A 20,761-nucleotide genomic window follows, 5' to 3' on the forward strand; every position below is an offset into this window, starting at 1 on the left:
GACCCTCCCACTATTAGTATGTAGGGTAATAATACAAAATTAAACATCTAGTTGCCAAATACTTGACATTTATATATCTGACAATATATAATTGTTAAAATATTAATGTTTTTTTCTAGAGTGATTTAGATTTAATTAGTATAGTTTAGTAGAATAGATATTTGTGAAGTAGTAGCTAGAAGAGTATGGAAGTAGCATTAGACAAAAATATCAAAACTAGATTTTACTAGTTATGTATTAAAAATATCTATGTGAAGATCACCGACATTATTAGCCTATAAATAGGCATAGCATGCAAATGATGTATATACACAACACAAGAATTCAATAAAAAGTTCATTTCTATTTACAATAAAAGTCTTCCTCATATTCATTTTCAGTAACTACTAATTCATTCTATATTTTAAACTAGTCCCTCCACTATCTTCATATACGATTGAAAATATGAGGATTGGTGGCGGCACGACAAACGTATCTTCATATACGATTGAAAATATGGGAAGGCAAGAAATTTAATCGTTTGAAGGTTGACGACGTGATCGTTAAGCGGATCATAAAGACTCGGAAAAGGAACAGTAAAGGTAATGAGGTTGGTGGTTAGTTTTTGAGCGTTTTTGGATAGAATCTACGTTTGTAGTTTTCGTTTAGAGTTGGTTTTTTTGTTTTGGTTGTGGGCTTTTGTTTGTGTCCTGTGTACACATTTGTGTTAAGTTTGCTCAAGGCTCGGGTTTAGTTAGCTTAGGCTCTTTGTTTAGTCTTTAATAATCATTTACTGCTTCCGAGCATTGGTTTGCCTTTGGTTCGATTGTACTTTTGTTGGTCTTTTTCACGGATTGATGAAAAGACTGTTATATGTTATCGTTATTTTAGCCAAAGAAAATATATATATATATATATATATATATATATATATATATATATATATATATATATATATATATTAGAGTATTAGAGTATTATTCTTCATATTGCTCGCATAATCTGTTGTGTTGTGCTGCTACTTACATTAAATTTGTAATTTTATGCTGCTGCTAATATTTTGAGTTCTTATCAAGGAGTCACTTCCTTGGCCAAAATAAATTAAATAATTTTTCTGTACACATCTAATTTCATGTATAGAGCCACAGAGTATCTGACTTAATTTGAAAAAAACAGTCCAACAAAAATGAATCACAAAATTTAACATATATGATACCAACTATGTGCTTCAATTTACATATCAACTTTACATACTTTAACTAGATTCGGAAGCCCGAACGTTACTGCGGTTCTCAATATTTTTGTCATAACGTTTTTGCAATAACGTGTTTTGACAAAACATTTGTTGTACGCATTTAGCGTTGATTATTTACTCATTTATCCCCACTATAAATTTATAGACATTTATTTTTATTATGTTTTTGAGAGCAAAATATATGAAAAATGAAAGGATTTATACTCCGTAATATTGCAGTATTTTTTTGATTAAAAAAGTTGGAAGATGCAACGGCCAACTGGACTTCGTATTTGGTAGCCACATGATTTGGTCAACAATTACTTTACTACTTTGTCTTACCCCTTTACTCTCGATTAATCGAATAGGTGGTTTCGGTCGTGAGATAAAAAATTAGTTTTCCAACCCGATATCATATTTCGCTGCGAGATGATTTTGATCGGTTAACGATAAGTTAATTATACGTAAAAGGAAAACGGTTACCGGTAATATTAACATACTCTAAAGTTTATATAGAGTATAATATAAGAATTTAATTTAATTGATGTTCGAAATATAAATCTTTACAATTTTATGTAGGTTCAATGTTTTGTGTAACACATATTGAAGCTAAAAAAAAGAATTTAAAGTGGTAATGTTTATAACTTAGAGGTTCAGTTTGTCATTTTCAACGTAAATGGGGGTGTAAATAAAAAAAATAAAGTAAAATGGGTTGATTTCATCCACATATCCATCCTACCCTATCTTTAGTACTCCGTATTCTCTCCTTTAACAGCTTATTATCCTCTCCACCGATCTTCCCCAATTTTCCATTCTCATTTTCACTACCATTATAATATCTTACACTAAAATCATAAAAAAAAAAATCAAGAAAAATTATATCGATGGTTGCGGTTGACTCGGTGGTTTTCAGTAGTTCCGACCACCTGAACTCGATTTAGTTTTTGGATTTTTCTAACACCCCACTATAAATAGAGTTGTACTATTTGTATGATTAGTTGTACCGTGTGCATATTTAGTTGTAATATATATGTGAATAGCTAGTTGTACTCAAGAATGCAGGTAAGAAAAAAATTATTATTTTTGACGTTTTTTTACAATAGTAAGGTGTTGGCCGACGGTGAAGGTCGACGGCGGCGTCGGCTGTTGTGATCGTAACTGTTGCCGGAAGTAGCTTTCCACCGCCACTCTCGTGGTGTGTTGGGCTATTGTAGTTGTTCTCCTACAGGAGGTCCAGCGCTTGACATTTATCAGAGTCACGGTCGTGAAAAACCCAACTCAAAAACTTGACTTTTCAGGTATGTGTTTTTTCTAACCACTACCAAATCGTCCTATGTTCAGATTTGTTTATTAATCGGTTGATTTTTAGATTTGTTTTTGTTCCTTTAATATATATGTTTATCGGTTCCCCCCCCCCCCCCTCTCTTAAATCAGACAATTGGGTGGACTCGTGAGGTATTTGATATGCTGGGTGTCTTTTAAGTTTTCAGGTATGTTTATATATTTCATCAAACACTAAATTGCCCTTTGTTCCGGAAGTTTGTCTCATGTGTGGATCTGAATGTTTTTTCTTTAGATCAGATTTGATGGTGGTTGAAAGTTGTAGACGGTGACGGTCGTGAAATCGGCGGTGGTAGGTGGCAGTGCATGCTGGTGTAAAGTGGCTGATGGTGGCGGTTGCAGGTGGTTGGTGGACATGGAATACTGGTGTAGATGGAAAAGAGACCCAAAAATTAATAAGTTCATGGTTTTTTTTGTTTTTTTTTTTTTTGAATATATGTAAAAAGACGAATATTAACTGGTGGTCGTTGTATAAAATCAGAAGATTAAATAAATTATCTCAAAAAAAAAAAAACAGCTACTGTAGCTACAGTGTTTTTGGGTATGTGGCGGGTTATGATTGGAGGGTGTTGTCCATATTTCGTATATAGTATAATAATTTCGAAGTTCATTGCACATGTATTAATATGTAAACACCATTAGACTTTTTGATTGTGGCTTATTATTCCCAAACTTGTTCCTACCTCCATTATATCATGATTATATTTTTGAGCATGCCTACTCATATCTTCAATACTCACCATGATTTTATCTATCCTCCTAATAAGCGAATTTATTTCACCGATCACCACCTTATGCTCATGATATTTAGTGAGATAAGTATACTCGCGCAACTCACTTCAATCCACGTAGACGAGCATGAATGTCACTAAAATCCTTAATCAACCAACTTTTATTATAAATCAGCCGGTCACACATGCATAAGAAATCCCTCAATGAAAAACTTCGATTCAAATGTAACCACACATACTCTAAGTCTTCTCTTCCTTCCCTTATGAAGTAACCAACCATTAAAGCAGACATTATACTAAAAACACCTGCAACCAATCCGCTTGAAACTTGTGCTAATATCATCACTGACTTAAACTCCTGGATTTCTTTATTGAACAATCTTGCAAAAGTAACTGTTTGCATACATACATATGCAAATGATTTCACAATGTTATCAGAAAAGCAAATACCTGTAGCAGCTTCAATACCATTGAACTGATGTAGAATCTCTTTACAGGTGTAATTATCCTCTCTGATCTTCACCACAATTCCCTCAAACTCCAACTTTACACTCATCCAGCTATCACATACATCTTTCAGCAACCTTACAAAATCACTGAAAAGTTGGCAGGTTTTACGGCAGACATCATAGTAATCACTGACCATGGAAAATAATTGTGTACGCCTCCTCCATTCATCTTTGCACTCGTTTAAGACCATGAAAGCTTCTAGGTTGTTTCCAAGTACACAATTAATGATTTCATGGATCTTATCCATGGATCTTGCCCGTTCTGCAGTAATGAATTTTATTATACTGCGGATGTTGTCATGGATGATTGAATTACAGGACAGGAGGATTGAATCAGAAGCTTCACAAGCACGTATATACCACCGTAGATCAGTAGGAAAAAATAAAGATGCACGATGCAGAATGATCATCGCCTCCCAGCTAGAATCAGCATATTTTCCCCGTGGCAACTTACTCTTAATATAATCAAACTGTTGCAGGTGCCCTGTGTCATCATCAAGCACACATTGAACACCAAACTGAATCACCTGTAACTTACCGTCTGCGATATATCCATTCAAAGCAACTCCTGCATCCCCAATATCGTGACTGTATTTATAAGCATGAATACTCATATCCTCGATAGTCTTTGACACGTCATCGGTCTTCTTATGAAGCTTATGTATCACAGTCATCATCTCCACCTCACCCTGATTTGTAAAAGAATTAAGTCGACCTATCTTCATCTTCAACTCTTGTACAAGCACTGCATTATCATAGAAATCCAAGATCCTTAATCCTCTTCCATAGCTTCCGGTCAAACGGTTTAATGTCTGATCAAAATCTATACCGGATTAAATGCAGCCACATCGGATACGAAGTTGTATCTTTCATCATCTCTTGCAATAGCTTTTCCTTATCCGCACATGCAGCCAGAATGCAGAAAACTCCTGCAAGGGTTATGCTTGATACTTTTGCCAATGTCATGAATAAATTGAACTCTTCATTAACTTTTCGAAGATTGAAATTTAGACGTTTTGAAAAATCATCAGTTCTACAACAGATATAAGCCAACAAAGTGATGGAATTATCAGAAAATCTGACACATTCAGCAGCTTCAAGATCTTCAAGCTGTTGTAGCATCTCTTGATATGTGCAGCAATCATCTGCTCAACATTTTGCCACAATTTGCTCCAATGCAAAGTTTAGACTCAACCAGTTAAACGATACATCTTTGATCAACTTCACAAGATCTTTGTAAAGTTGAGAGATTCCATGAAAGATTCGATAATAGTCATAAACCAATGTAACTCACTCTGAGTGTCTCCACTCTTCCTTGTATTCACCAAAAACTTGTTGGGTGATTTCTGTTACACATTTAAGGATTTTATGGATGTCATCCAAGGAATATTGTTGTTTTCCATAGTCGTGAAGGAATTTTGTCGTCATGATGGTGTGGTCGTGGATGGCCGAATGACGGGGACAGCGGTCAATATCAGCTTCACAAGCACGTATATACCCTTGCACTTCTTGGAGTGCCACCATACTAGTAGAATCTTCATGTCGTTTCGGTTCAAATGTGTCTCCCTCACGTATAAAACGAACTCCAAACTTTGTAACCTCCACATTACCATCTGCATCAAATTGATTTAAAGGCCTTACATCATAAATCAATAAATTATGTACTACTCATTTAACATTTCTATTTCTCAATATTAAAATAAAGAAAGTTCAGACCAAAGGCCGATCTTAACCTTTTCGAACCATGTTTTATATAATAATAAGTTATCAAGTCTCACTGTCCCCAGGATGGTTAAGCAGCATTTATGGGGTGAGACCCCTATGTAATTGACTTGAACGCATAAAAATACAACTCTTATCTAACTTTAAACTCTAATTACTTCAACTTTAGGTTAAGTACGATTAAACCTAACTTGGAGGTTAAGTGACATCAACTATAATCAACTGTGTGAGTGCCCCGGTGCTGATTAAGATACCCACATTGTGCATAAGAAGACCCAAAACTATGAATAGAGGGTTTGACATGCACGTTAAGCACAAATTTACTCTGCAATATTAGAACGGTTTGAAGTTCTTGTACGTCGAAAAAGAGGATCAAGATGCCGTAGAGGACCATTAATTTGCATCTCTTTTTCTTGCTATGATTCGGGTTTTTAGTTTCATAATACGAGTTTTAACTAACTTGTCAGTATGCTAATATCCTCAACTTCACTTAGAGGGACAACCTCAAACAAAGGATAATTGTATATTATTAATTATTTGATTTGATACGGAGTAAGAATTATTGTTGATTGCAACTAACTGATGTTATTGGATGTGTTTGACAACCTAGATAGTTTTCACTCAAGTATATTGTCTGACATTACGTGTTTAGATGTTTCAAATTATATATCTACAGATTTTACTCACCTCCTGGCCCCACGCTAAATGAGAATCGGAAGTTATTTTGTTGGGTCAAATCTACAATTCTTTGATAGTCATCAGTAACTGTCCAGTAGACTACCAATTGGTTCTCCACCCTTGCCATCAAAAAGTTTATGGGAACTGGAATCATCCAATGTTTTTCCCCAACATGGATATGAACTGTTACCGTGTAATTGGCGTCCATAAAAACAACAATTTGGTGGACAGCAATAACAGCACATATAGCCACCCCAATCCATGGGCCTTCAAGAATCACATTTTCGCCAGATGTCATTAGCTTGAAGCTTGATGGAATCTTGCTTCCTGTGCCAACTATCTCAAATACTGCTGCTGGTGTAATCCAGTATTTCGTTCGTAACTGTTTAAAGAAAAAGTTGAGTCTATTACTAATGGTTCAAAATTTGTGTGTGTGTGTGTGTGTGTGCATGCGCGCACACACAGAGAGAAGAGAGAGACAGAAGGAGACCTGAAGATAACTATTTAATATTTTGTCCACCAGATAACGACCGCTTTCGTTCTCAGCCAGTCTAGGGCAGTTCAAACATGACACCGTTGGACTACCATTGTCGCTTGAGGCATGAAACCTAGAAAAGTCTACCGCTTCTCCTGAAATATAGTAATTAAATCTGATCTCAAGTCCATAGAGCGTCTCCTCATTTACTATGGAAAGCTTCGGTAATGACTGAAGCCTCTTGCAGTTATTCAGATTAAGCAATTTAAGATTTGAAAGGAGACTGATACTTGCTGGCAGTAAAACAAAATCATTTCCGGAAAGATCCAACTTTACTATGCGGCATAACAAACCAATACCCTCAGGAACTGCCGATAGATTACAGTAACTTAGATCAACTTCTCGTATATACGATACTGTATCCAGATTTGTATACAGAAAACCTCTGTTGTGGGATAAAAGCATGCATCTATGAACACGTAGGAATCTTAACCTCTTCAGCTGATATATGGAAGAGGGTATCTCTTCTATTGAAGTTTCACTCACATCAAATTTTCTCAAATTACACATCTTCCCCAAACTTTCTGGCAATTTCTTGACGTTGGTTCCATCAACATACAGATGCTCCAAGCATTTCATGTTCAGTCCAAATTCAGGAATATACTTGAGATTACAGCAGCCAGATAAATGTAGTGCCTCGAGAGCGTCCATTTCCATATTGCATCCACCAAGGCTTTCAAGAAGCCCACACCCTTTCAGATTCATGTATCGTAGCCTTTTATGAACAAGAACCGATTCATGTAGCGCTCTGAGTTTCACGCAGCCTTCAAGATTTAATACACGTAGTTTCGGGGTTGATGTCAAGTTTGGAATTTTGATCAAATTCGGAGAGAAACTGAGGTTAACGGATCTCAAATTAGGCAGATCCTGTAGAATGAGAAGAAAACTTTCATATTTTCTAGCTTTTTTATACTCTATATAAACACGTATTAAGTAGGATGACCATTCTTACCAGATCTTTCTCCCAAAGTGTTTCAAGATGGCTACAACGCATATCAAGTTCAAAAATGTGTTTGGGTGCAAAAGTTGAAGGAAAGGACTTCAAAGAACATCTATACCATTCCAGAATCCGTAGATCATTGGAAAGATAGTTAAGACCTTGAGAGAATCGTATATTACTAATCCTGAGAAATCTGAGTTTCGTCATCTTTGAGAAACATGTAGGATCATCAAAGCAAACTTCCTCTTCAGCCTTATATGGCTCCTGGTTAATGATTTCAATTACTCTCATCCCCTGGTATAAACAGAGACAGATGAGCAAGACAAGAATATGTGTTACAAACTTCAAAGTGCCATAGTGTTGCATATATTCTAAAAAAAATATATGGTAACGCATTATAGAACCTTTGGTTTGGATGAGAGGATATCTACAATATCTTGGCGACGCTTAATTGCAACGTACTTTCCATAGTCTCTCTCCGAGTCCTTACGAAGAATTTCCCAACACATTTGTTGGAGAAGATCATGCATCCAAACACTATCATCATGATTTAAAGTTATAAGAAACTTGTTGATGAGATCAGTGATTCCGCACTCAGGATACAAACCAATATCTGTTAGTATATCCTTTACCAAATTTTTGTCTCTCCCTTTCAAGAAACACGCGATATATCTGAATGTATCCTGTTCATTTTTACCTAGCCTAGCATAACATATTTCAAGCCTTTCAAACACTTCTTCATGTGCATTTTCTTGCAATTTGTTCAAAAACTCTTCCAAACACTTCTTCATGTGCATTTTCTTGCAATTTGTTCAAAAACTCTTTCCAATAACTTTCTTCTTTGGTACGTAATAGAGAACCGTAAGCATTAAGAGCTAATGGAAGACCACAAGCAAGCTTCACAATATCTTTCGACAAGTTCTCATAACGTTTTGTAGGATGTCCTCCAAATGCTGACTGACAAAAGAGATTAAGAGCTTCATCATCTTCCAATTCTTCACATACATATGTTGCATTTATTCTATGTGGATTCAGCAAGTCTGTGTTTGTTGTGGTTATAATAACTCTGCTGCCATTTCCAAAACATTCACGCCCACCAGCCAAATAAGTTAATTGGTCTGCATGATTTACATCATCCAACACAATTATAACCTTCAAATCACGTAGCTTGGTCTTCAACAAAGTTTGGCCATGCCTAACAGTTTTTACAGGTACACTTTCCCCTTTCAAAATATCATCAAGGAGTTTTTGCTGGAGCTTGCATAAATCTGTATTACGTTCCTTAGAAATATCTTTGATGTTTTCAATAAAGCTACTTTCTTGAAATTCCATTTGAACTGCCTCATAGACAACTTCAGCAAGAGTAGTCTTCCCAACTCCACTCATCCCGCAAATCCTTATAAAACGAACGTCAGAAGATTCCATAATCAGAATTTTCTTCACCTCATTTAATCGTGATTCAATTCCCACCAGACCATCAGGAAGAGACTTTGGTACCAGAGCTTGCATGTCCGTAAGGATTTTCTTTACAATTTCATTTACAACTTCTGATTCTTTCCTGCAGATATATAGATAGACATAAGATTGGTGGATGAAAGGATAGTGCTAGTTGAATCAAAGGATTCTTTACTGTTATCTAATTTGATGGAGGGACTATAAACTATGAAATGAAATGACATCCAAGGTCATCAATTATATATGTCCACTAATTCAATTACTCATATAGCTGTTTCATTTCTCTTCTTTTGATTTCTGTCACTTTAACTTCAATTAACATGACTTTTCACAATACAAAAGAGAGGTTAATTAAAGCGATTTGCCAAATGTTGAGATTCAAAAACAAGTACTCCATAGCAAACTACAGAATCCTTTGTACAGCTGATTAGAGAAATAACAATGTTTTAAATACTATAAGATCCTACATTCCATTAACTACATAGCAAATTAAGGTTGTGTTTGTTGACAGCTGAATGGAATGATTCAGCAAGAAATGATGAATCACTCAGCATTCAACGCGTTTGTTTGTAACTTCATAAGGACAATTGGTCATGAACAACAAAAAGTGTGTCCGAACCATTCACAGATAGTCCCAAGATTTTGATGTAATAAGAAAAGGAGTAATTAAACAACTACCTATCTTGTGTCACGTGCAGTCCCGAGATAGCCCCCAACTTTTTGAAAGCCGCTTTCCACGTTTCCACCTTCTGAGGTGGAATTTCAGGATTTTGTTCATGATTAGTGAAGCATTGTACGTAACAGTCGCTCTGATGGCATACATCCGTGGGAGACACATGGTAAAAAACAGGAATAACAACCAGCTTGCCTAGCTCCATACAATTAACAATATTAACAATTTCCTCCAAACACCATTTTGATGTTGCAAAATTGGGCGATAAAACCACTATGGCAAATTTTGATGCTTCTATAGCCCGTAGGAGCTCAGGAGCAATAACATTCCCAATTTCAAGTGACTTATCATCTTGGTAGGTTCTAATGCATTTTCGGATTAAAGCATCGTACAAATGGCTAGTGAAACTGTTGGAAGCTTCGACGAGCCCAACACACCACTATAGAGGATCTAGACTACACTACACCAACACTTTGACGTTAGTTAGCCTTTAATTTTATAAATCCTTAGTGCACAATGTACTTAGGCGACAGTGTCGACCATATATATTTAGGCGGTATAACCGACCATGTATTACTTAGGCGGCAGAGCCGACCATATAATAAGAACAACAAAAGTGCACTAAGAACTTAAACACAAACTAAGGCTTGATCGGGAAACTTAACAAAAACACTTATATTAAATTACAATTACAATATTACTTACAAGCTTTATTTTCTCTACTTTCGCTAACTCACACTCTTCTTCTCTTCTTCACAACTCACTTCTTATTTCACTCTCACAACTTCACACACACAAATGAAATCTCCTCCCATATTTATACTACTCCATGGAACATTCTAGAACCTAGATATTTCCATGGATATATAAATCTCTAGATATTTCTACAACCTACAAATATCTAGATTTTTCTTTTACATTTCAATTTCTAGATTTTTCTCTCATATTCTAATATCTAGATATTTTCTTATACATATTAATATCTAGTTATTTTACCCATATACATTTACTAATTCCATATTATTCTAAATTTGCATTGTATTTTAACAGAAACCAGTACGAGTGTCCTCCCCTCGAAAGCTTAAAAAAACATCATAACCTTTTGAAACTCTTATTGAAGATGATGCTGATGATGATTCATACGACATCGTCTCTACAGTCTACAGCTCATTATTATGATTACGTACATACTATAAATATGATTACATCATAACCTTTTAGAACTCTTAATAAAAATGATGATGTTGATTCATATGGCGTCATCTCTAAAGCTCACTATGATTATGTACGATCCAGCTATATAAAATATGAAAAAATCAAAACCTTCAACAAAAAAAAATTAATTGCACTAAACAATGAATTTTTGATAGAAACTAGTTTCATTTCATGAACCATGAAATCACAGTTTTTCAAAAAATAAAAATACAAAAAGTGTATGAAAGATAGATACTGATACTGATACAGATAACAAAGTAACATATTCAAAAAATATACAATATCTGTCATCCGATTCCATTATAATCCTTCAATAAAACTTTCTAAAAACATAGTTACAATTTGAAACGCCATTAAGTGAACTTCTAGGAGTTATATACATATTCAAAATAGATGATTAAGTGATGTTTTTATCCTTGATGGGTATAATTGAGTAGACTTGTTATTGATGAATATCTGAAACCCAGGCCATTTGATTTAGAAGCAAAGGTACCATAATAATAATGTTTATAAAATATATATTAAAGGTTCATTCAGCAACATCGATTATTAGACAGTAACATTTTTCAGGTAACCTAAAAATAAAATATGGATATATCTGTATGGACAAAACTGAAATGTTAAGCCATAAATAGTAGGTACATTAATATGGATACATGATAGATGTAGTAGAAACAAATACAAACCAAGGCTTGGTACAAATAAAGGTTGAAAATGGGTGGGTGTCACCGGTCAAGACGGCCACAACTATCTTGGGAGGGTGTCGGGCGAACCGTGTTATGGCTTAATCTGCCTAATCAGAGTAGAAACCCTAATAATCACAAAACACAATAGCCGAATAATAAACACAGAAAAAAGAAAAGAACACGAGAATTATAGTGGTTAAGTTTCGATGTGAAACCTACATCCACTTTGGAACTAGAGAGTATTATTAATTTGGAGGTGATGATTTACAAGTACAATTGAGAGACTATATATAGACTTAGGACCCTCAATAAAAACGGCCGAAACAATTAGGGTTGGCCAAACCCTAACTTGGTCACCAAGTAAACTCCTGGCCCCTTTTTTCTTGGGCTTAAACTACCGAAGCCTACACACATTAACAATCTCCCACTTGGAGGCTTCGAATACATCGATCTGCACTCTTGTACTTCTGCAATGCAAGACCTAGCTCGTCTCTTCTCTCTCTAGTTCCTGCCTTCTCTTCAATGTTCCTGAAGGCCAGTTGAAGCTATGCACAACTTCAACTTATCCAGCGTTACTGGTTTGGTGAACATATCTGCTGGATTCTTTGAACCTGGAATGCTCTCCAGATTAAATGTTCCTTTGCTTATCCGTTCTCTGATAAAGTGATACTTCATGCCAATGTGCTTCGTCTTAGCATGATAGACTGGATTCTTTGCTAACTTGATTGCGCTCTCATTATCACAATATAAGACAAATTCTGTCTGTTTGCTGCCCAGTTCTTTCATGAATGTCTTCAACCACACTAGTTCTTTACTGGCTTCAGTCAAGGCCATGTATTCTGCTTCAGTAGTAGATAGAGCCACGCTCTTTTGAAGCCTAGACATCCAACTCACTGCTGTTCCTCCTATAGTGAATACATACCCGGTGGTGCTCTTGAAGGTATTATTGCATCTACCCAGATCTGCATCAGAATAACCCCTGAGAGTAGTATCCCTGCCCTTGAAACATAACCCAACTTTGGGAGTACCCTTTAAATACCGCAGTATCCACTTCACTGCTTCCCAATGTTCTTTCCCCGGAGCTGACATAAAGCGACTAACCATCCCAACTGCATGTGCTATATCAGGTCTTGTACACACCATAGCGTACATTAGACTACCCACTGCGGATGCATAAGGAACCTTAGCCATTTCTGCTTTTTCTACTTCAGTTTTAGGAGACTGATGTTTAGAAAGCTTTAGATGACTTCCCAACGGCGTGTTTCTTGGCTTTGTAGACTCACCATTCATTCTGAACTTTTCAAGAACCTTGCGAATATACTTTTCTTGAGATAAAGAAACTGACCCATCTTTATTCCTGCATATACTCATACCGAGAATCTGCTTAGCTGGCCCGAGATCCTTCATTTCAAATTCTCTAGATAATTGCTTCTTCAAATTGCGTATTTCAACCATATCAGAACCTGCAATTAACATATCATCGACATAAAGAAGCAATATAATATAGGAGCTCTTGAACTTCTTCAAATAACAGCAATGATATGTAGAACTTCTCACGAATCCTGTCTTCTCCATGAAATTATCAAATTTCAAGTACCACTGTCTGGGAGCTTGTTTCAAACCATACAAGCTTCTCTTTAGATTACACACAAGACTCTCCTTTCCTTTGACACGAAACCCCTCTGGTTGAGACATGTAAATGTCTTCTTCAATGTCGCCATGCAGGAAGGCTGTTTTAACATCCAACTGTTCTAAGTGTAACTTCTCGGTTGCAACCATACTTAGAACCAATCTGATAGTCGTCATCTTCACTACTGGAGAAAAGATTTCAGCATAGTCGACTCCTTTCTTTTGTTGAAATCCTTTAACAACTAATCTTGCTTTGTATCGTTTAGAACCATCCCCTTCATCTTTGACTCTGAAAACCCATTTATTCTGTAAGACCCTTTTTCCTGGTGGTAACTTGGTTAACCTCCAAGTTTGATTTTTCAATAAAGATTCCATCTCGCTTTTCATAGCCTGCTCCCACTGGAACGAATCTTTCACCTTCATTGCCTCAGAATAACTTTCTGGTTCCCCATTTTCTGTCAAAAGAAGATAGTTAACTGTTGGGCTAAACCTAACTGGCTGTCTTGTGACTCGTGTAGATCTCCTGACCCAATTGGACTGGTCAGATTGTGGTGGGGACTGTGGGGTCTGCTCATCATCAGACTCTGAGCTCCCACTATCTGAAGTCTGCTCGTGATCAGACTCCGAGCTTTCACTGTTAGGAACTCCCACTGGAACTTCAGTTTCATCCTCTGGAGTTTCCCTTTCATCTTCTCTAGTTGTCTCTGTGTCAACCTCAAATTCAACTGATTCTTTTTCTTTTGTTGTTGAGTTGAAATCCTTGTACAATTCTGCTTCATTGAAGGTGGGATGTTTACTTCTGATAACATGTTTTCCCTTGTTATCCCATAACCTGTAACCCATGTCGTCTCCTCCATAACCAATGAACACGTACTTCTTTGCTTTTGCATCAAGTTTGTCACCATCTTTATTAATATCATATGCACTGCACCCAAAGATTTTTAGATGCTCATAACTGATTGCTTTACCTCTCCATTCTTCTTCGGGTATTTTGAAATCAAGCGGAGTTGATGGAGAACGGTTGATCAAATAAGCGGCAGTGCTTACTGCATCAGCCCATAGAGTCTTTGGTATCCCACAATTAAGTCTCATGCTACGTGCTCTCTCATTTAAAGTGCGATTCATTCTTTCTGCAACTCCGTTTTGCTGTGGAGTACCTGGAACCGTCTTGATCATCCGAATACCATGATCAGCACAATAGTTAACGAATTCGGTGCTGATGTATTCTCCTCCATTATCCGACTTCAAGCATTTTACCTTCAAATCACAAGATAATTCAACAGCAGATTTCCATTTCTTAAAAGCTTCAAATACATCAGATTTATTTTTAAGAAAGTAAACCCATACCTTGCGTGTTGAATCGTCAATGAAAGTAACATAATAGCGTGCTCCTCCCAATGAAGAAACAGGAGTAGGCCCGAACACATCCGTGTGTACTAGCTCCAACTTCTGAGCCTTTAAAGTTCTGCCTGCTTTTGCAAAGGTGACCTTCTTCTTCTTTCCTAGAACACATGACTCGCAAAAGTCCGATTCAACTCTCTTTAGACCAGGAATTTTACCATTAGACACTAGCATTTTCATTCCTTTGTCACTCATGTGACCTAAACGTTGGTTCCACTGACTGGTTAAGCTTCGATCATTGGAAACTGTATTTACTTCATCAGCTGGAACTTCTGCCATATAAAGAGTGCCTCTCTTCTTACCCTTGGCTATTACTAAGTTCCCCTTTATTACTTTCCACTGACCTTCACCAAATAACACACTATATCCTTAATCATCAAGCTGTCCAACAGAGATTAGTTTTTTCTTTAGGCCAGGAATAACTCGGACATTTTCCAAGGTCCAATTAGTGCCCAAAGAGGTCTTCAGCTCTAAGTCTTCAATCCCTGTAATGTCAAGACAATGATCATTAGCCAAACGAACTTTACCAAGGTTACCTGTTCGTAGATTCTTCATCAAATGTGGACTTGGGGTAGCATGAAACGATGCTCCTGAATCCATAACCCATGCATCAATTGTATTCTCAATGCAGCAAACAAGGACGTTATCATAATCATCTGTTGCAACTACAACATTAACTTCCTTTGGCTTTGATGATGTTACTGGCTTAGTGCACTAGTTTCGGAAGTGTCCAGTCTCCTGACAATTCCAACATTTAATATCATTCCTCGTTCTCGACACACTCCTCCTTCTTGACTTTGACCTGCCCCTGGTGGTGTTACTTCTGCCTTTTCTCCTACCCCTCTCTTCTGTGCTCAGCAAGTTTCCTGATGGTTCTCCTGAACTCTTTCTTCTTATATCTTCTCCAAGAATAAAATCACGAATGCTCTCAAACTTTAGCTTTGAGGACTCTGTGGATCCACTGATAGCTGTGACTGAACCTGACCAGCTTTCAGGTAATGAAGATAATAACAAAAGAGCTTTAACTTCGTCATCAAACTTGATATCAACAGACAATAATCGAGAGATAATATTGTTGAAGTTATTGATATGGTTTGTTACCGAAGCACCTTCTTTCAACCTGGTGTTTACCAACTGTCTGATCAAAAACACCTTATTTGAAGCAGACGGCTTCTCATACATATTCGATAAGGTCTTCATCAAACCATGTGTAGTGGTTTCATTCACAATATTAAAGGCAACACTTTTTGTCAGTGTGAGCCTGACAACAGCTAGGGCTTTCCTGTCAAGCGTCTTCCATTCATCGTCTTTAAATTTTTCTGGTTTATTCTCACTCAAAGCATCAATCAAATCCTTCTGACATAACAAGTCTTCAACCTGCATCTTCCACCACCCAAAATCTTGCCCATCAAACTTATCGATTTTAATCCTTCCTTCTTCTGCCATTGAGAAAGAAAAAAAATTATTGGATCTGAGGTCAACAGCAATCTGATCTGTAACAGTAGCAGTAAATCTGTAACAGCAGAGTCTGGTGAGTCTGGTGACGGCTAGGGTTGATCTGGATCTGTAACAGCAGAGTCTGATGGCGGCTAGGGTTGATCAGCAGAGTCTGGTGGCGGCTAGGGTTTAGCACCTGCAATCTGATCTGTAACAGTAGAGTCTGGTGGCGGCTAGAGTTGATCAGCAGAGTGTGGTGGCGGCTAGAGTTGATCAGCAGAGTCTGGTGGCGGCTAGGGTTTAGCACCTGCAACCTGATCTGCAATCTGATCTGTAAAAACAGCAACAACAGCAGCAGCGACTGGATCTGTAACAGCAACAGCTATGATTGACGGCTAGGGTTAGAACCTGAGCTCTAGATACCAGTTGTTATGGCTTAATCTGCCTAATCAGAGTAGAAACCCTAATAATCACAAAACACAATAGCCGAATAATAAACACAGAAAAAAGAAAAGAACACGAGAATTATAGTGGTTCAGTTTCGATGTGAAACCTACAACCACTTTGGAACTAGAGAGTATCATTAATTTGGAGGTGATGATTTACAAGTACAATTGAGAGACTATATATAGACTTAGGACCCTCAATAAAAACGGCCCAAACAATTAGGGTTGGCCAAACCCTAACTTGGTCACCAAGTAAACTCCTGGCCCGTTTTTTCTTGAGCTTAAACTACCGAAGCCTACACACATTAACAAACCGGACGCTGTTTGTTCAATTTTTTAAACTTTATCCAGAATGTGATCAAGATTCCGAAATCAAAAGTTACGTGAGTAATTTACTCCAGGTTTGTTAAATAGCTAGATAAAGAGGTGAGAAATATTAATAATCTCAATTAATCAGTAACACTAGGGGCATACACACTTATCTTATGAGAGACTGTACCATCGGAGTAATGTACCTTCTTTCGACAAAAAAAAAAAAAAAAAAAAACTATTCAAGATCAAATGAATACTTCAGTTAAAACCACGTTCCAATGATTCATATCTTCATCGAAAATATGCAGGACATGTACAAATCACCCCTTGGAAAGTATAAACACATAAGAAACAAACACAGCTAATTAACCAAAATAGAAAACAAACCTTTTCCATCCAAATGTATCATCAATAGATCCAAACACTCTTATGTCCTACAATCAAATAGCAAATTATAACTGGTAGAAACTGTTCAGTGCACGGTGCACAACTAAAGTAGTAGAATATAACTACCGAGTACCTAATATAGTCTTTACTAGCATCGAGTACGAAATATAGTCTTTGTTAAAGTGTCAATGAGAAACCATACCATGTAGATCTTCTTATGAACATTTCATCGAACACCTTGCATGCACTTGCATACTCACCATCTAACACCACTCGCAACAACAGCATCACGTAGCATTCACATAAATGTTTTAGATGATCAGAAGCAAAGTCAATTTGTAAACCTTTAATAGCCACACTAGTTATTGTGATCATTGGAAAGTATATTAAGAAGTTGAGGGTTAAAGAAATACCTCATATAAAGAATTGAAATAATCCTTCATGATTATATCAAATTAGGGTTTAAACTAGATTCCAGAAATGATCATTTTGTGATTACCTTACATTAATGCCCGAAATCAAAACTCTGGTGTGAACGAAAAAATCAAGAAAGAAAATGGAAGAAACTGACTCATAGGAAATATTGAAAAATAAATAAGATGTAGGCGGCAACAAGGGTTTTTTTTTTTTTTTCTTTTTTTTTTTTTTTTAGTTTTATCTTTTATGAAATAACTCATATCAAATAAAAAATTCCATTTAAATGTTTGATTGGAATAGCTTAAACCTTTGTTCCAAAGTCTTATTTTGAACAGAAAGGAAATAAGATGGAAGGAAAATAAAAGAAATTAATAATTTTGTGTTGGAAAGAAGGTAAAGGAAGTGGATTGATTATTATGGCTAATTTTCTTTTCTACACTTCCTTCCAAATTAGAAAGATCTCAATCTCTTCCCTTTCATTCACTTTCACTTCATTTCATTTCTTTTATTAATAACTTCTGAAACAGAGCCTAAGGTTTTTTGAAGAAGGAAAAAGCTAAAAGTTACTAGAACTAGCGTTTAGCTTTTAGTTTTTAACTTTTTATTATTTTACTCCTTATTTTAATAGTTTCAGCTATTCTGCCAAACGATTAAATATATATAAAAAGCTAACAGCTATCAGCTACAAGCTAACAGCTAAAAACTAAAAGCCACCAGCTATCAGCTACCTGTAGCTAGGTGGTGGCATTAAAAATTAAATCAAATACACATGACCACCGTCATTGTTTATAGGAAGCGTGTATGTAAAATATTAGACTTTCAACGAGCGTTCAAAAAGAATAAAGAAAAAAAAAGAAAAAGATGATGTAATAACGGATATAAGTTCGAATTTTAAGCTTGAAAACCACCGTCGGTACGCCCACGTTGAGTCACTGGCGAGCACGACGTCGGGCCGGTGTCGTACCGACCGTCGATCCCAACGTCGGTTGAGGCCGACGGCGAAATCGACCACGGATGACGAGAGCTCTAAGTTCGGACTATAAACTCTGTTATTATTAGTATTAATTATTAATATTATTAGTATTATTAATATTAATATTAATACTATTATCTATTATTTACTACTACTCGTATTAGTATTGTTATTATCATTATTATTATCATTATTATTATTATTATTATTATTATTAGTAGTATTATTATTATTATTATTGTTATTATTATCATTACTATAATTTTTAGGTACTACTACTATTACTTGTGGACGAGTAGGTTTTGTATGTTTGTGTTTGTATGCTCGTTTGTCTGTTTGTTTGTATGCATGGTATGTATGTATGTTTAGGGATGTATGTATGTAGGTTTTTTAATGTAGGTTCCTTTTGTCTTTGTATGTATGCAGGCTTTGTAATGTAGGTATCTTTGTCTAGGTATGTATTTTTCGCCTATGTATGTATGTTAGGTTGTTTGGTAGGTATGTATGTATGTTTTGTTTGTTCTGTTGGTATAGGTATGTACGTAGGTATGTTTCATGTAGGTATGTAGGTATGTGTTTGCACGGATGTATGTAGGTATGGATATAGGTTTATGTATCTATGGGGGTGTGTGGGGGGTGTGTGGGTGTGTGTGTGGGTGTGTATCGCATCGTTCGGTGCATCTTGGGGTCATTATGGCTGAGGACGACCTTCCTTGCTCCCGAGCTTGATTGGTATTCTTTTAGTTGTGTGTCTTCGGGGATGTCTACCGTAAAGGTGCACGAGTGGTGTTCTGGTTTGTTACGGGTGGTTGGCTCTTTGCTCGCGCAACAACTTCCACCTGACATACCCTTCGAGTAATGTTTACAAGGTCCCTTGGCTTTATTTTTCGAGGCAACACCAAGCGTCGTTTAAGTGACGACTTGACTGCCGCTTAGAGCCTAAATTGATGTTTCAGGCAGGCTTTTAAACACATGGAAATTTGATTTCTACCATTTTCATGGCGCCTCCTTTTTATTTCTATTATTTATTTTTTATTTTTATTTTTATTTTTATCTTTATTTTTATTTTTAATTTTATTTTACTATTTAAAAAAATATTCCTACTTTTTGGCCGGAGGTCCACTCGGAAGCAATCCCTTTATCCGTCGAATGAGGAGATGGATGACTTTCTCTACTTTCTGTGGGAGAAATGACTGGTCCTCTATTTCTCGAATAGGAGAAGGATTGTCTACATCTCACCTCCCCCATACATCACTCATGTGGTATTGGGTTTCGTTGTTGTTGTTTTTTTTTTTTTAGGGTTTTTGAGGATGAGACTATGGGTTCAGATGAAGGAGAAATAAGTGATACAAATGTACAAATGCCCATACTTTATGTACAAGTGATATATTTAAAAACCATTTAATTATCATTATCATTATCAATAATACTAATTTTGATGAACTTGCTATTGTTCACAGGGGCAATTTCATCATTTAACTTATTTTTCCCTAATTACAATTATGCCACCACTACTCAACTCCCACTACCACCTCCATCCTACCACCACACCACCTCTGCAACAATCAACCACCTCCACCAGCTCACAGCAACCACCAACCTACTGCAACCGACCACTTGGTTTCCGGCCAAAAAACTCCAGCTTTTCCTGGAAACTCCGGCGAAAAAAACTCGCAACCTGAGTCATTTAACTTATTTTCCCCTAATTACAATTATGTCACCACTACTCAACTCCCACTACCACCTCCATCCTACCACCATGAGACGACCCGTCCTAATCCATAAGGACGAATACAATAACATACGGTTACATCGCGAGGTACTTGACCTCTATATGATACATTTTACAAACATTGCATTCGTTTTTTAAAAGACAAACTTTCATTATATCGAAAGTTGACAGGTATGCATACCATTTCATAATATCCAACTATAAATCACCTAATCTGTCATTTACTTAATAATAATCTTGATGAATTCAACGACTCGAATGCAACGTCTTTGGAAATATGCCATAAATGACTCCAAGAAATATCTTTAAAATGAGCAAAGGCACAGCGG

At 36.4% G+C, this 20,761-nt stretch overlaps 2 protein-coding genes across 3 annotated transcripts; both read right to left on the reverse strand.

Moving 5' to 3' along the window:
- Positions 1 to 3,203: 3,203 nt before the first annotated feature.
- On the reverse strand, positions 3,204 to 5,063 carry LOC139844195 (uncharacterized). 2 transcript variants are annotated; one of them, XM_071834409.1, is made up of 2 exons: positions 3,736 to 5,063; positions 3,204 to 3,591 (listed from the first exon to the last, which is right to left on the reverse strand). In XM_071834409.1, exons 1-2 carry the CDS (start codon positions 4,517 to 4,519, stop codon positions 3,389 to 3,391), a joined length of 987 nt encoding a protein of 328 aa, XP_071690510.1. In that variant the 5' UTR covers positions 4,520 to 5,063; the 3' UTR covers positions 3,204 to 3,388. The 2 variants fall into 2 exon arrangements, with proteins under 2 accessions (XP_071690510.1, XP_071690509.1); XM_071834408.1 differs by having other exon boundaries at positions 3,204 to 4,539; positions 4,624 to 4,647.
- A 10-nt stretch (positions 5,064 to 5,073) lies between these two features.
- LOC139842043 (TMV resistance protein N-like) lies at positions 5,074 to 15,007 on the reverse strand. Its single transcript, XM_071832221.1, has 13 exons — positions 14,751 to 15,007; positions 13,597 to 14,252; positions 13,326 to 13,512; positions 12,144 to 12,226; positions 11,248 to 11,252; positions 10,852 to 10,957; positions 9,803 to 10,214; positions 8,441 to 9,227; positions 8,074 to 8,352; positions 7,682 to 7,963; positions 6,685 to 7,596; positions 6,204 to 6,576; positions 5,074 to 5,407 (listed from the first exon to the last, which is right to left on the reverse strand). The coding sequence occupies exons 1-13, from the start codon at positions 15,005 to 15,007 to the stop codon at positions 5,085 to 5,087; spliced, it is 4,662 nt and encodes a 1,553-aa protein (XP_071688322.1). The 3' UTR covers positions 5,074 to 5,084.
- Between the last annotated feature and the right edge of the window lie 5,754 nt (positions 15,008 to 20,761).

The sequence above is a fragment of the Rutidosis leptorrhynchoides genome, chromosome 4 (genome assembly GCF_046630445.1).
Source record: "Rutidosis leptorrhynchoides isolate AG116_Rl617_1_P2 chromosome 4, CSIRO_AGI_Rlap_v1, whole genome shotgun sequence".
Taxonomy (NCBI): domain Eukaryota; kingdom Viridiplantae; phylum Streptophyta; class Magnoliopsida; order Asterales; family Asteraceae; genus Rutidosis; species Rutidosis leptorrhynchoides.

What these genes read in the sequence shown, in the direction of transcription:
- LOC139844195 (XM_071834408.1), bottom strand. Translation starts at nt 4,519, where the DNA reads ATGAAGATAGGTCGACTTAATTCTTTTACAAATCAGGGTGAGGTGGAG.
- LOC139842043 (XM_071832221.1), bottom strand. Translation starts at nt 15,007, where the DNA reads ATGGCAGAAGTTCCAGCTGATGAAGTAAATACAGTTTCCAATGATCGA. An exon ending in CACTTTGGGAGAAAGATCTG is followed by an intron (nt 7,597 to 7,681) that starts GTAAGAATGGTC and finishes CTCATTCTACAG; the next exon opens with GATCTGCCTAATTTGAGATC. An exon ending in ATTTAGCGTGGGGCCAGGAG is followed by an intron (nt 5,408 to 6,203) that starts GTGAGTAAAATC and finishes AATTTGATGCAG; the next exon opens with ATGGTAATGTGGAGGTTACA.